Source organism: Babylonia areolata, chromosome 23 (genome assembly GCF_041734735.1).
Source record: "Babylonia areolata isolate BAREFJ2019XMU chromosome 23, ASM4173473v1, whole genome shotgun sequence".
In the NCBI taxonomy this organism is placed as follows: domain Eukaryota; kingdom Metazoa; phylum Mollusca; class Gastropoda; order Neogastropoda; family Buccinidae; genus Babylonia; species Babylonia areolata.
Genome location: NC_134898.1, coordinates 2,887,442 through 2,903,653, shown reverse-complemented (window position 1 = coordinate 2,903,653; position 16,212 = coordinate 2,887,442). Strand labels below are relative to the sequence as shown.

General features: G+C 40.4%; 2 protein-coding genes and 1 long non-coding RNA gene across 3 annotated transcripts; 2 read left to right on the top strand and 1 right to left on the bottom strand.

The window, feature by feature from the left end:
* The first annotated feature begins 7,546 nt into the window (after positions 1-7,546).
* LOC143297764 (uncharacterized) lies at positions 7,547-9,393 on the top strand. Its single transcript, XM_076610233.1, has 2 exons — positions 7,547-7,911; positions 8,616-9,393. The coding sequence occupies exons 1-2, from the start codon at positions 7,816-7,818 to the stop codon at positions 9,018-9,020; spliced, it is 501 nt and encodes a 166-aa protein (XP_076466348.1). The 5' UTR covers positions 7,547-7,815; the 3' UTR covers positions 9,021-9,393.
* LOC143297765 (uncharacterized) lies at positions 7,940-13,969 on the bottom strand. The gene is made up of 2 exons (XR_013057308.1): positions 13,877-13,969; positions 7,940-9,489 (listed from the first exon to the last, which is right to left on the bottom strand). It is a non-coding gene; the product is annotated as an uncharacterized LOC143297765 (long non-coding RNA).
* Positions 13,970-14,299: 330 nt separating this feature from the next.
* LOC143298261 (paraneoplastic antigen Ma2 homolog) lies at positions 14,300-15,131 on the top strand. The gene is made up of 2 exons (XM_076611076.1): positions 14,300-14,938; positions 15,108-15,131. Exons 1-2 carry the CDS (start codon positions 14,300-14,302, stop codon positions 15,129-15,131), a joined length of 663 nt encoding a protein of 220 aa, XP_076467191.1.
* The last annotated feature ends 1,081 nt before the right edge of the window (positions 15,132-16,212 follow it).

Below are 16,212 nucleotides of genomic sequence, written 5' to 3'. Positions count from 1 at the left end.
TATAACATCAACACACACATGGCAGTCCCAAAGCCTGAATAGGCCCATAGACGCTATCTCGCCAAACTCGCCACTGCCAACACGATCAATAAGTGCAGGTATGTCCGGCCGATAATGTGATGGAAATATTCCTGCATCGCCATATCGCGTCCCCCTGCCCCTTTCTCTCTGTGGTGAAGGTGGAGCACAGCTGCTGTGCGAAAAGCTGAAACAAATAGAAACCAGGTGGAGGATGCAAACAGTGTAACATTCCAGGATGGAGCCAGGTACAGAATGTAAACAGTGTAACACCTGATGACGGAGTCAGGTACAGAATGCAAACAGTGTAACACCTGATGACGGAGCCAGGAACAGAATGCAAACAGTGTAACACCTGATGACGGAGCCAGGTACAGAATGCAAACAGTGTAACACCTGATGACGGAGCCAGGTACAGAATGCAAACAGTGTACCACCTGATGACGGAGCCAGGAACAGAATGCAAGCAGAATAACACTGGAATGTGGAAACAGGTACTTAAAAAGTCTAGAAACTTGACAGAGGGAATGAGAGGGAGAAATAACATTAATTTTTAGGAAATTAACATTGCATAATTTCCAGACGGTGGGAATTCCATTTAAACCTCCATACAACACCGCGACACCCGAGAGGCTCATGTCACATCACTCAGATGACTGGAATTTCTACAGCAAAACAGAAAGGTCAAACTGTGAACCTTCTCACAGACTGAAAGCATGAGTGAGGGGAAGAAAAAAAATCATTAACAAGGAATTAGTGATGCTGCTCTGTGTAAGGCAAAGGCGAATGTGCATCTTTGTCCTACAAACTGTCAGTACTTATTCCCTTGGAGAATATCTACAGTGACGTCGTTGTCATGGCACTGTATATGTGTGTATATATGACTTCGATTGATTTTTTTTTTTTTTCCTAAAGAACAAAATCTCTCAATCTTAGTCCATATTCATTTAAATCACGTAAGATACGTTATCAGCTGACAGAAGCAAATACATCAGAATTGTCTCTGGTCGAGCTTTTTGTATACACAGGTGTGTGCGTGTGTGCGTGTGTGTGTGTGTTCGTTCTTTAGTTTAGTGTGTTTTCACTATCAGTGATATTAGACGATTATTTAAAGAAAAACAACAACAAACAAACAAACAAAAACAAAACGAAAAAACAGAGTGGTTTTTTTTTGTTTTGTTTTTTTTTTGGGGGGGGGGGAGGAAAACAAAAAGGTAGAAAACTACCAAAAATGCACAACTAACATACAATTACATTTAACAGTAACAATTCAATAAGGATCATCAGAAACCCATTAACACAATTCTGAAGCACATAAAAGAATGTGGAAATAGGGCTATGAACTAATGCCTGTGAAAGTTTGACCATAAGAACCTCGTCAGAAATAACTTTCCAAATATCATCTGCAGAGTAGTTATTCTCTTTGAAATACTTGGGCAAGAAAGTACGTAACTGCTGGCAGTGAAACAAACAATGATGCAAGCTGAACTGCTTACCACAGATGCATGTAACATTTTTACAATAATTTGTCTTCAGCGCATCAAGTTTTAAACGGAAGAAAGGAGAGGTTATTAATCTTGTATAGCAAGCTGATGGATTCGGTATCTTTTCTTTAATAATATTCTCGGGGAATAATGTCCCTTTATGTTTTAAAAACTTTTCTTCCATCGGTTATGAAATTGACCCCATGCTGATTTTTCTAACAAAGTGTATGCTTCTTTTACGGAAAGACGGACATGTATTTTTGTCGATTTTTTCTGAATCTTGTGCTCTCCTTTTAGCTGCTTTATCAGCAGTTCCATTGCCAAGAATGCCCACATGAGAAGGTACCCAACAAAAACTCCCTTTAATCTTCAAACAATGTACCAAATGATTTGCCTCAATAACTAAGTCAGGTCTTGTTTGAAGGCTAAATAATTCTAGAGCATAAAGTACTGATTTGGAATCAACAATGAATGCTATTTTCGAGAAAACTATTTGATGGCTCACTAAGTAGTTCAGAACTTGTATAATAGCAATTAGCTGAGCCGTGAATATGGAAAGATGTTTTCCAATAAAGTAAGATTTTTCAACTTTAAAGGTAGGAATATAGAAAGCCGCACCAGCATTTTTGTCATCAAGAACAGATCCATCTGTAAATATATGGAGATGATTCTGACATTTTTCTGCTGTATGAATTCTGGCAGTACTTGTCGTGGTATTGATGTTTTCTTCCTTTTTTGTTTCAGAATAACCAGTATCAAAATCTGCTTTCAACATTTCCTAAAAAGGAACAAGAGTATGATGTGGTTTTGCAGTTAACTCTTTCATGTTAACATCAGATTCTTTTAACAAATTTGAAACGTAAGTTGCAACTCTTTCTTGTGAAGAAATGGCTTTAGCTCCTTTAGGAAAATCAATGTCAGATGTTACTGTCACCACGCAGAGGGGTACACAAGTGTTGCCAGCTGTCCTTGGACGGGCACAATAGCTGAGTGGTTAAAGCGTTGGACTTTCAATCTGAAGGTCCCGGGTTTGAATCACGGTGACGGCGCCTGGTGGGTAAAGGGTGGAGATTTTTACGATCTCCCAGGTGCAGACCTGCTTAGTGCCTGAACCCCCTTCGTGTGTATATGCAAGCAGATCAAATACGCACGTTAAAGATCCTGTAATCCATGTCAGCGTTCGGTGGGTTATGGAAACAAGAACATACCCAGCATGCACACCCCCGAAAACGGAGTATGGCTGCCTACATGGCGAGTTAAAAGGGTCATACACGTAAAAGCCCACTCGTGTGCATACGAGTGAACGCAGAAGAAGAAGGCAGCTGTCCTTGAAAACTGAGAGTCTTTGACCGGTAACTATGATGTCACAGGGGCAGTATCTACCGAGCATTTGAGTTGGTTCCATCAGTTGTGGCTGAATTCGAAACAATGGTGTTGTTTTTTTCGTTCTGATCATCACAAACACAATGGGAAGAGGTCAGCGCACTGCTGAAAGGAACTGAGATTATCTTGTGAGTAATGTACCCGTTCATCCTTTCTTTTTCCTCTATTCTAATCTGTTCAACAAAGCAGACTGAAATCCGTTTGCAAATAAATATCAGGCAACGAGTCTGCATGGTTTCAAGAAGGTATCTGGAAACAGGAGTGTTTTATTACGGTCAGTTGCAGTTTTATCACACACTGGTTACAGTGGTTTGTTGCACAGTGTGATGCAAGGAATGACTGAAGTAAGAATGGATCAGGCGACATGAAAGGTAAAGGGAAGACAGGGACATCTGAAAATTATATCACCAGTGACGCAGCAGGAGATCTTGCGTCAGGAGTTGTGGAACTGGTTCAAACTTTGGCAGCTTCATAAAAAAAAAACAAAAAAAAAACAGCAACTGTCTTCAGTTTATAGTTGACTGCACTTGTAAAGCCAGTTTGTGAGGACCTGAAAGCAAAAAAAAAGCAACAAAGAAATTTCAAAAGAACAACCTACTTCTTTGCTATGTAGGGAAACGCAGACAGTCTGTGACCAGGAAGCAGTATTGAGGGAGATAACCCGACCAGTCTGTCAGACGGTGCTTCGTTAAAGGACCGTTAACGGACAGATGAGTGGAGACCAGGCGAAACAGCAGAGTGATAAAACAGTGAAAGATGTCAGCCTGACAGCAGGTCTAACACTTGAGCAAGTGCATGTTGCCAGAAAGCATCTAGCCATGCTAAATCCTTAGGCTTTGTCCCTGCCGGCTGTCCAGGTCCATGAAAGCGTGCACAGTAGCCCCGGATGGACCCGGACAGACCGGGCCAGAGCTGACTGCCCACACACGTTTCCTTGGAAACTAAAATCACGACACACACGATGTGACAACAGTTGTAACTGTGTTTGTAGTGAAAGAAGAAAAGAAACATTATGCACTCATCACGCTGTTTTACTCTGCACCAGCTCTGAGAAAGAGAGAGAGGGGGAGAGAGAGGGGGGGGAGAGAGAGGGGGGGGGAGGGAGAGAGAGAGAGAGGGAGAGAGAGTTTGTGAAATTGATTTGTGGAATAGATAACACATTAACACACCATTTCCTCCTACTTCCCTTGCTATTTTATCACAGGCATCAGAGATAAGATTTGATTGATTTTCATCACTCTTTGTGAAAATGAATGACCGATCCTCACAGATGGGATTAGTTTTTTGCTGACCTTGTTGGAGGAAAGGAAACTTGTGAAGGGTAAGGGAAGTTCAGACACTTTACCTGGGTCACGTGACGAAAAATCTAATCGCAATGAATTGCTTTTTCGTGACTGCGACTATTTTTTTCGTTGCTTGACCCGGACTGCTGGGCAAAAAACACAGTTTGCACAACGGAGAAATCTCGGCTCTGAACAGACTGGGTCCATTATGTTGATTTGGACATGTCCAGTGAGCTGGAAAAGGGATTCACCTGTGCAGGATTTTTTTCTGCTTGACTGGAGAGGCACGGCCGTGTTTCACAGGGTAGGGTCCGGTCCACTATACAAGCAGCCTTACCACGCCAGATCAGTTCAGTTGTTCAAGAAGGGTCATTACAATCAGACAAATCCACACACGCTACACATCTCCTAAGCAGATGCCTGATCAGCAGTACTCAGTGGATGCCTCTGCACGCCGACGTGTGCAAGAAGGGTTGTGTATCGAGTATTCTTTGACGATTCCTCCAGCACTGATTCCAGTAGGTATAAGCGGCATTTGACTGTGTAGTAAGAATGTAGTGTTGTTACGTATTAAGGAAAACAAACATGTATTGTCCTTTCATCTAACACTTTAGCTACAAGCAAGACCCAGTTCATCAGTACGGATGACGCAATGCGCACGTCCTTGGTCTGAAAGAAGGGGGTAGCGAACACACTGAGGTTTAAGTTCACTGCACTTTGTAAAAGTGCAGGAGTGGCTGAAAAAGATATTTCAGTGATACACGTTAACGGAGGAGCAAAAACAACAACTCTGCCAGTCCTGTCTTACCCCAGAAAGGCGACAGCACAGCTGATGAAAACAAGAAGACTGAACTGAAAGGAGCATACATGAATGAGGACCTAACTCTGAGAATGTGTGTCGTTCTTAGTAAATTGTCTATCAGTTTCCGTATATGCCGTTAAGAATCTGTTAGTTTGGTTCTTTCTTAAATCAATCCCAAGTGCAAAATCACCTGGTGAACGTGGATGTATGCTGGAGAAAAGATGGACTGAGTCCAGTACTTTCATGAATCCTTGGGTTGTAGGACTGGACGACAGCTATCAAACTTTTCTCCAACCCACTTTCTGTGGATCTTGTAGACATCTGAGCATGGAAATCAGCGTTCTGTTGTATCTTTCCACTGGGTTTCCTGCAGGGTGATATGGAGCAGTATGACATTTTCTGTACCAAAAATCCCTATCCTGATCACAAAAAATAAAGTATGTGAAATCTTACACTTAGAAGAAACATTCCCACAGTGTTTCAGTAAGACCTTTTTCAGTTTGATCTCCGGTATGCTATTACCCGCAAAAAACATTATGTACTACATCGTAACTAAGATATTGATCTTTCACCCTTTTTCTTCAATAGTAAGATAGTCAGCTGGCAGGATTCAAGTGAAAAACTGTTTTAAACTATTTCCATTGGAGCTTTTGACGCTGTGCGCCTTTTTTAACGTATCGACCGCACTTGGATATTTTCTTCTGTGAATTCCAGGCGACTGAAGGCTTGACGTACTGCTCATCACAAACATAGTATGTCACTCCGTACTGCTCATCACAAACATAGTGTGTCAGTCCGTACTGCTCATCACAAACATAGTGTGTCACTCCACACTGCTCATCACAAACATAGTGTGTCAGTCCGTACTGCTCATCACAAACATAGTATGTCACTCTGCACTGCTCATCACAAACATAGTGTGTCACTCCGTACTGCTCATCACAAACATAGTGTGTCACTCCGTACTGCTCATCACAAACATAGTATGTCACTCCGCACTGCTCATCACAAACATAGTGTGTCACTCCGTACTGCTCATCACAAACATAGTGTGTCAGTCCGTACTGCTCATCACAAACATAGTGTGTCATTCCGTACTGCTCATCACAAACATAGTGTGTCATTCCGTACTGCTCATCACAGTGTGTCACTCCGTACTGCTCATCACAGTGTGTCACTCCGTACTGCTCATCACAGTGTGTCACTCCGTACTGCTCATCACAGTGTGTCATTCCGTACTGCTCATCACAAACATAGTGTGTCACTCCACACTGCTCATCACAGTGTGTCACTCCGTACTGCTCATCACAAACATAGTGTGTCAGTCCGTACTGCTCATCACAAACATAGTGTGTCAGTCCGTACTGCTCATCACAAACATAGTGTGTCACTCCGTACTGCTCATCACAAACATAGTGTGTCATTCCGTACTGCTCATCACAAACATAGTGTGTCATTCAGTACTACTCATCACAGTGTGTCACTCCATACTGCTCATAACAAACATAGTGTGTCACTCAGCACAGCTCATAACAAACATAGTGTGTCATTCCGTACTACTCATCACAGTGTGTCACTCCATACTGCTCATAACAAACATAGTGTGTCACTCAGCACAGCTCATAACAAACATAGTGTGTCAGTCCGTACTGCTCATCACAAACATAGTGTGTCAGTCTGCACTGCTCATCACAAACATAGTGTGTCAGTCTGCACTGCTCATCACAAACATAGTGTGTCAGTCTGCACTGCTCATCAAAAACATGGTGTGTCATTCCGTACTGCTCATCACAAACATAGTGTGTCACTCCGTACTGCTCATCACAAACATAGTGTGTCACTCCACACTGCTCATCACAAACATAGTGTGTCACTCCGTACTGCTCATCACAGTGTGTCACTCCGTACTGCTCATCACAAACATAGTGTGTCACTCCGTACTGCTCATCACAAACATAGTGTGTCACTCCGTACTGCTCATCACAAACATAGTGTGTCACTCCGCACAGCTCATCACAAACATAGTGTGTCACTCAGCAGAGCTCATCACAAACATAGTGTGTCACTCAGCAGAGCTCATCACAAACATAGTGTGTCACTCCGTACTGCTCATCACAAACATAGTGTGTCAGTCAGTACTGCTCATCACAGTGTGTCAGTCCGTACTGTTCATCACAAACATAGTGTGTCACTCTGCACTGTTCATCACAAACATAGTGTGTCACTCCGTACTGTTCATCACAAACATAGTGTGTCACTCTGCACTGTTCATCACAAACATAGTGTGTCACTCCGTACTGTTCATCACAAACATAGTGTGTCAGTCCGTACTGCTCATCACAAACATAGTGTGTCAGTCCGTACTGCTCATCACAAACATAGTGTGTCACTCCGTACTGTTCATCACAAACATAGTGTGTCACTCTGCACTGTTCATCACAAACATAGTGTGTCACTCCGTACTGTTCATCACAAACATAGTGTCACTCCGTACTGCTCATCACAAACATAGTGTGTCACTCCGTACTGCTCATCACAGTGTGTCAGTCTGCACTGCTCATCACAAATGTGGTAGGGACATTATAGAGATAGATAATTATGTTTATGAGTACGAGTTTATGAGTAAGGGAGCTAATTAATACACCAGGTTAAATATCATCCAAGGGTTAGTTGCTTCCCTTGTTTATTCTCATTCGGTTTCTCCCACTATTCTTATTTGGATTTAGGCATATTCTGATACGGTTAGGTTTGAATGAAAAACAGTTCACTAGATGCAGGCCACAGGACAGTTTAGTGCGCGTTGTCTGGGGAGCAGAAGGGGTCTTGGCCGGTGTGACTTGCTTCCATGCTGGAGGGTAGTGAAGTTACTTACTACCCGCACCCGGATGGTCAGACTGGCGGTCAGTGTGGTGTACACATGTGCCTCTGCTACACTCGTGGGGTATGTGTCATCTCTGTTATGACTTGAGATATTTTGTTTATTTTGTTGGATAACTGTAACCTAACTTGGTTATCAGTAACTAAGTGATTTATGGTATGCTTATATTACAGTTGTTATTGGAAACATAACTGCTGGGTTTTGAAGGAAAAATTGTGAATTAACTATGCTCAGCAAGTATGGTTGGACTATTATAAATTAGGTTTCTGGTATGGCGGAAATCTTAGTTGGTATGTGGTAAACTGGTTGACAAGCCTTGCCTATTTTTGAGTGATTATATAATACTGAACTGTGTTCGTGCAGTATGATTAGGGTATGGATGGTGATGATTATCATTATTGCTACTACTACTGTCAATAATGTTTTTTTTGAGATTTGCCTAAGAGTTTAAGTTGAAATGAAAAATGTAATTCTTCACTAAGTTAATAGTGGAGTGTGTGTATTACTATTAAGTGAGGATAGACTAAATTATTATTGTGACAATTATTATTCTACATTCACTCATTATTGTAGGTTAGTAAAGTTATAGGTAATTTGATTGGTAACTGCAACTATTAATCTTAGCCAAGAGATATGTTGGCTGACGTGTGATTGGAGAGAAAGAGTAAAGAGTGATAGTATGGATTTTAATATAAGAATTTATAAAGAGCACTTATAGTGCAGCAGCTATAACACACGGGGTTGGGTTTTGTGTGTGTGTGTTGCAGGGATTTGTCTTCGTTTGTTTTGTTCCCTTTTCTTGTGGATGGTTCATGGGAATGAAGGTGTCCGTCTTGAACCGAACCCCGACTCTGGTGTGGTGTGGTGAACGAGACGCATACACGCACCCTGCTACAAGTGCTACAAGTGGCGCCCAATATGGGACTCGAAGGATAACACCTGCCGCCCTGCGGAACCTTCCACCCTGTGACGCCACCACCCCAGCCCAGGTCACCATCCAGGCAGCGTACTGCCCCAGAGCCAGCCCTACACGGTTGTCTGCCGTGTGTTCAGCTGGGTCTGCCTTGGTCTGGGCGGGCCGCGCCTGCTCACAACTACTAGTCAGCCCGCCACCCCTACGCTTCGCCCTCAGCAGTGGACGTCACAGCTCCAGCAGCCATCATCCACTGTGATCAACTCTTCCATGAAGGGAAGTGACTTTATTTTAAAATACAAACATGGACTGATTTATTGATTGCTGAATCCAGAGGGTAAATGCCCAGAGACTTTCTGCGTCACATTAACTGTGCCCACATATAAATGGAACTGAACAGGGCTAGGACATCTGGAAACGATTAGTAGTGAACTGACATTTTAATACCATAATCATACAGTGGAAAGGCAGGAGAAGAAATCTACATTATTTCTTTTATGATTGAGTGGAAAGCCAGTACTTTCAATATTGATGCTGCCTGATGTGTTATGACACTCTTCACGTTGACGGGAGCCGTCTAGGTGAACAGGATGTTTTCATGGTATTGGTAGTGTGATGAACTTGATACTCCAAGACATCTGTATGATCTACTAAATGCTGACTGATGGTGATATGTTGCCAGTAATTTTTTTTTTACATACTGGAAACTATTGTAACTATTTTTTTTTCTGACTTTTTTTTTTTTTTTTTTTTTTTTTTTTTTTTTTTTTACAATACAATACAGCTTTATTCATCCATTTGGAAATTCAAGTGTACATCCACAGGCTCGTCATTCACCCTACACAAAATCTTTTTTTTTTTTCTTTTTTTTTTTCCTGTTGAGATACAAGGGTTTTTTCAATATGATAATACTTATAATAGTAATAATAAGATGAAGAACAATAACAAATAATAAAGAACAAGATAAACAAGATACCAAATGTCACATCATGGCATGTATACATATTGAAATAGTTTCAAGGAGCACCAGTTGTTGTTTTTTGTTGTTGTTTTTATAAAGTGTGTTATTAGAGGATTATTATAATTATGTTATCCATTACCTGTGGCAGCTTACTTCTTTTATCAAAAATTGATGTACAAACATGTCAAATTTTGCAGTATACTCATTTCTGATATTGTTAAAAATTCTATCAAACATGCATCATTCATATACTGTATTATGATGGCAGTTTTCATTTTACTCAATGTTCTATTACCAACACAGAGTATGGTAGCCATTTTTTAACAAAATCACAGTAATTCATTTCCATTGTGTGTATATGCTTTTCTAACTTGTATCTATACTTGAGGTCAAGCAGGAATGCTTGCAGAGTTGGTTTTATTTGATTGATTCTACTCCTGTGTATAAAAAATTTTGCCCATAATAACATTAAATCTAAAGTATCATCCATTGTATTTTTATCATCAGTTCCAAACAATGCCAGTTCAAAGTTCAATGACAGTCGTTCACAGTTTTCACATTTCTCTCTCAATAGCTTATTAAAGTCCTGCCAAAAGGTTTGCGTAACTGGACAAAACCATAAATAATGTTGCACTGCGTCTTTTTCAATATAACAGAAATTGCATTTGTCATCGTCAACTACACCCATGTTTTTTAGGATGATATTTGATACTAAAATTCCATGACATATTCTAAGCTGAAACCATTTCATTTTTATTTCTTTGATTCTATTTATCTTTTTCAATGTTTTCTTCCAGTCAATCTGTGTACCTAACCTATTTTCCCATTTCATAAAAGCTTTCATGTCAAAAATTTCATTTTTCTCCAAGATTATATCGTAATAAATCCGTGTTCCCTTTTTTACCCCACAAATGGTTTTTAACGCCTTACTATTTTCATTGTTGTCATGATTCTCTAATATTATATTTCTTTTTCTGATGTATTCTTTGATTGATTGAATGCAACTAAGGTAATTTAGGTAATTCGTTCTTATTCCCCACTTCTTAAAAAAGTCTTCCTGCCTTAAAAACTGGCAGTTTTCATCCAGAATATCACGCACGAAAAATGCATTTTTTGCAGTCCAGTTCTTAAAATGAAAAGGATTGTTGTCGATTCTAAATTTAGCATTGAAAAAGATGGGTTCAGCTAATAACTCTTTACTGTTATCTAGTTCAGTATGTGTGTTGAAACTGTTATAAGCTTTCATAACGTCTTTCCAAAAGTTATTATAATTATCTTTTAAGAACCTCTTCGAGCCATAACAGTTTAACCTAGCTATTTCCGGGCAAGTGGTTTGTAATATTCTTTTCCATTTGAAATTTCCTACATAGTTTCCTTACCCAGGACAGTTTCAGTGCTTGTATAAATGCGTGTATGTTTGGTAAGCCAATGCCCCCATTTTCAATACTGTGAACTGAGTGTATTCGTTTTATTTTGTCCGGCTTCTTGTCCCATACAAATTCAAAACACATATTCTGAAGTTTTTTAATTTCACTGTCTGGTGGGTTTGGTAACAACATCCACAGGTACACTAGTTTAGACAGTATGAGGGATTTTAATATAGCTACCCTTCCTAGTGGTGTAGACGATCGTTTAGACCAAATCTTGAATAAATTTCTAACTTCCATTAGTTTGTCTTCTACGTTAAATTCTGTCAAGTGTGATAGATCATTCATAAACCAAATGCCAAGGATTTTAAATTTCTTAGGATTCCAATTCATACGTTTTTCTGTTAAATATTTTACATTTGAATTCTTATTTCTACCTAACCATACATTAACTGTTTTTTCAATATTTAATTTTAAACCTGAAATTTCTTCAAAAGAATTTAATGTATCAAATAACTTATTGTAAGATTTTCTATCTCCGTCAAGCGTGAATGAAGTGTCATCTGCAAACTGGCTTATTTTGAATTCTACGTCTGAAATCTGTATCCCTTTAATTTCTTCATCTTCCCGAATTTTACACGCTAGTATCTCTGCACACAATACAAATAAATATGGTGATAGTGGATCCCCTTGTCTACACCCTCTGCCTATGGGGAAGCTTCGAGACCTTTTTCCGTTAACTATCACATAGGCTTTGATATTATTATAAAAGGTATGTATCCATTGACTAATATCCTTTCCAAAACCAAACGCTTTCAGAACATTTTGAATATAATTCCAATTGACAGAGTCAAAGGCTTTCTCAAAGTCTATGGAGACTAAAAGACCAGGCAGATTTCTTTTTTCTAGGTAGTTTATCATGTCGTACAATGTTCGTATATTGTCTCCTATGTACCGTCCTGCTATAAACCCTGTCTGGTCCACGTGAATAAGTTTTGGTAATACTGTTTTCATCCGGTTTGCAATACAAGTTGACCCAATTTTATAAGTGACATTAAGGAGAGAAATTGGTCGCCAGTTTGTTAAGTATTCCCTAGGTTTATCCCCCTTCGGTAAACATATTACAAGTCCTTCTTTTTGTGTGATAGACATTTCCCCTTTAGTAAAGCCCTCATTTAGTGATCGAATTACAAAATCTCCTAGCTGTCTCCAAAAGAACTTAAAAAAATTAACAGTCATTCCGTCAGTTCCTGGGCTTTTGTCGTTTTGCATGTTTTTTAATGCTTGCGAAGCTTCTTCTTTACTTATCAGTCCCTCTAATTCGTCAGATTCGTCTTTATTCAATGTTGGTACTTTTGTGTAAAGATCGATATCTATCATTCTACAATTTCTATTTTTATAAAGTTCCTCGTAAAACGTCTTTGTTTCTTCTAACATTTCTTCTCTATCCGATAAAACTCTACCGTCTTCTGTCACCAGTTTCAACATCTGTTTGCTTACAAAGTGCCTTTTCTCCAAAGAACAAAAATATTTATCTATTTTTTCCCCTTGAGATGCCCATCTTGCCTTAGACCTTAAAATTATTCCTTCCATTTTTGTTTTCCTAAATTCAGCTAGATGTAATTTTTTCTCATTTAGCAGTATTAGATCACCTTCATTTAAGGGTGACTTTCTCTCTAAATTTTGTATTTCGTTTTCTAATTTTTGTTCATGCTGTTTTGATTCCCTTGTCCTATGTATGCTATATGTAATTGACTTTGCTCTGATTTCCATAAGAAGCGTATCTAAAAACAGTTGGTCTGATATCATGAACTGAATCTTGTCATTAGGTATCTGGTTCAGGTTATCTCTTGCATATGGAAATACTGCATATTGACCTTTGATTTCTTCAATAGTTTCATTTATAAGTTTTACGTATGCATGATCTTTGAGTAATGAAGAGTTAAATTTCCACAAGGTTTTAATTTTCTCCTCAGTCTTAAAGGTGAGTTCAGTCAATATCAAGGAATGGTCACTTCTATATCCATAAACAATATCTACATTGCTAACATAAGTAATCAGTGTATCTGAGACTAAAAAGAAATCAAGTCTACTTTGCTGGAATGGGTTTGTTCTCCTCCAACTATATCGGAGAACTTCTGGATTTAGCTCTCTCCAAACATCTACCAGTTCTAAATGGGAAATCATTTCAAATACTACTTCTCTAGCTTTGGCATTGTTAATGTGTTTATAATTATAATAATCGAGACTTGGATTTAATACAAGGTTCCAATCTCCTGCAATGATCACATCCAAGACATCTAGCGCTACAATCTTTTCTTTAATTTCTTCGAAAAAATCAGGTTCGTCTTTGTTTGGACCATAAATATTTACGAGCACTATATGTCTACCCATTGTATTTAACACCAGTATAATGTAGTTTCCTTTTTTATCCCTTATTGTCTTTTTAATTTTGAAATCAAAATTATTGTTCAGTAATATAGCCACTCCTCTCGATCTGCTGTTATTTGAGGAAAATACACATTCATAACCCCATTCAGTTCTAATCTGTTGCTCTAATGTCTTAGTGAAATGGGTATCCTGTAGGAAATACACTGAACAGTTTTTCTGTCTTAAATGTTGAAATACATCTCTTCTTTTTTGGAAATTACCTAGACCTTGGCAGTTGAGAGATGATATTGTAAAGCTACACATTACTAGTTTGCTTGTCTGGTATAAAACTAATGCTCCTTATTTTCATTGTGTATTTTTCAGACATGCCGTGTTTATGTTTATCATGACGTAAACATGACTTTGCAACAAGGTTGAAGCAAAGTGCAGTGATACTCACTTAACACGTTGACATTCTTTTTTGTGGTATAGTGAAAAGCAGTTGAAAACTATTATACTATAGTGTGACAACTTGTATCCATAGACTCCTAATTTATTGGGGTGTTAATTTTTTTTACTTGCATACTTACAGTTAAAGTGCTCATGCCCACTGTGGATGCTGCTGTTGTTGACGCACTCCTCATACTGTCAGTGTCATACAAATTACTATTGATTTCACATTAGTTATAATTGGCTATCCATTACCTTGGGGCCAGGTTCATTAACACTCTCAAATCCAAGAACATGGATATCACGGAAGAAGAAAAGTGACTGATCGCCTCGTTTAGGAGCTTGGGAGCAGCACCCAAGGCGGATACAAAAGAAGACCTGAAGGCCTGGATGTTGGCATACACTGCCTCACTCCAGGAAGATTCTACCCCAGAGGCCTCTTCGGCTAGTGAAGACTCTGCGCAGCAGAAGAAGGAACCACAAGTTGTTTGGCCTCAGAGGATGCCCCGCATCTCTGTTTTCAGTGGCGTGTCAGCAAAGGAAACAGATACAACTTACGACTTGTGGCGTTATGAGGTGGAATGTCTCAAGGCCGAGGACCACAAAGAGCATGTGGTGCTAGAGGCAGTCCGACGATCGCTTCGGGGGGAGGCTGCCAGAGTGGCAATGCGACTTGGAACCACTGCAAGCCTTTCAGAGCTCCTTTCCAAGTTTGAAAGTATCTATGGTGTAGTCCAGGCCAAGGAGACCCTGATGGCATCTTTTTACTCAGCTCACCAGGATAAAACTGAAACATTATCTGCATGGGGATGTAGAATAGAGGACCTGTGGACACGGGCAATGAAGACCAGCAAGCTTACAGATGAGGAATCACGCGAAGCTCTACGATCCAAGTTCTGGGATGGACTCCGGCAAGATCTGAAAGACAGGTCTGGGCACAAGTATGACACAATCAAAGATTTTGATGACCTCAGACGCGTCCTCAGGGAGCTCGAACTGGACTCAAACCCCAAGAAGGCAGAGGCTAAGGTAGTCCAGTCAGTGGACGGAACGGAACTCCAAGCTCTGAGAGCTGAGTTAAGGCAGCTGAAAGCGCAGCTGAGTTCAACCAAACATACCCAACCAGACCCACGTCAGCAGCCAAATCAGAGTATAAGGAACCAAAGCATATATAGACAGTCACGATCAACTGGTCAAGGGACTCCGCCACAACGTGAAGTGAAGTGCTATCGCTGTGGCCAACTGGGACACATCAAAAAGGGGTGTAGAGTGCAGATGCTACCATCACATCCTTTAAATGGACAGGGGTTTGCCAGCAGGGGCAGCCAGCAGACCCTTCCAACCGCCAACGCCCAACCGAGTCAACGATGATTGGGGATAGCAATGAAGTGAGTGTGGAAATTGAAGGAAAGACAACTGCAGCTCTACTGGATACTGGCTCAACAGTGTCCACGGTCAGTGAGCATTTCTACAAAACTCGCCTCTCTCATCTCCGCCTTCAGCCATTACAACATGTGCTCCATATAGAATGCGCAGATGGAGAGCTCCTTCCATACAGAGGCTACATTATCACTCAGATTTCAGCAAGAGGTGCGGGAGTAGCGGAGGGTTGCACACAGGAATGTATTTTGCTTGTAGTACCTGACAGCCGATACAATAACACAGTACCTCTCCTGATAGGCACAAATGTCTTGGCACACTTTCTTCACCTTAGTCGTGAGTGTCATGGTTGTCGATTTCTACAGCTCGGGAAGCTGCACACACCATGGTACCTCTCATTCAGATGCATGGTCCTGCGTGACAAAGAACTCCAGAGGAACAACAATCGACTGGGGTTGGTACGCAGTGCTCAGAGGGAAGACATAGTAGTGAGGCCCAACAGCACGGTGATAGTGACTGGCATTGTCGACAAGCCGATGGACTATGAGCCGACATGTGCCATACTGCAGCCCATGAATGACAGTGACCTAGGAGAACTGGTAGACATCACGCCTACATTGGTGAACTACCAAGGAAAGAAAAATGGCTTCATTGATGTTCATGTGTCAAACACAACCACTCAGACTGTTGTCATCCCTCCACGCACTATTCTTGGTGAACTTCAGCCAGTAAAGCGGGCAGCAGTGAACTGTACAGATGAGACGGACTCAGAGTCATTTATGGCTCATATTGAGATAGCCGATACTTTGTCTGAGGAACAAGCGCTCAAGCTAAGGAGACTGTTGGAGACACATCACCAGAACTTTGCCAAAGACACAACAGACATTGGGAGAACGTCACGTGTGGAACATGAGATAAAGCTC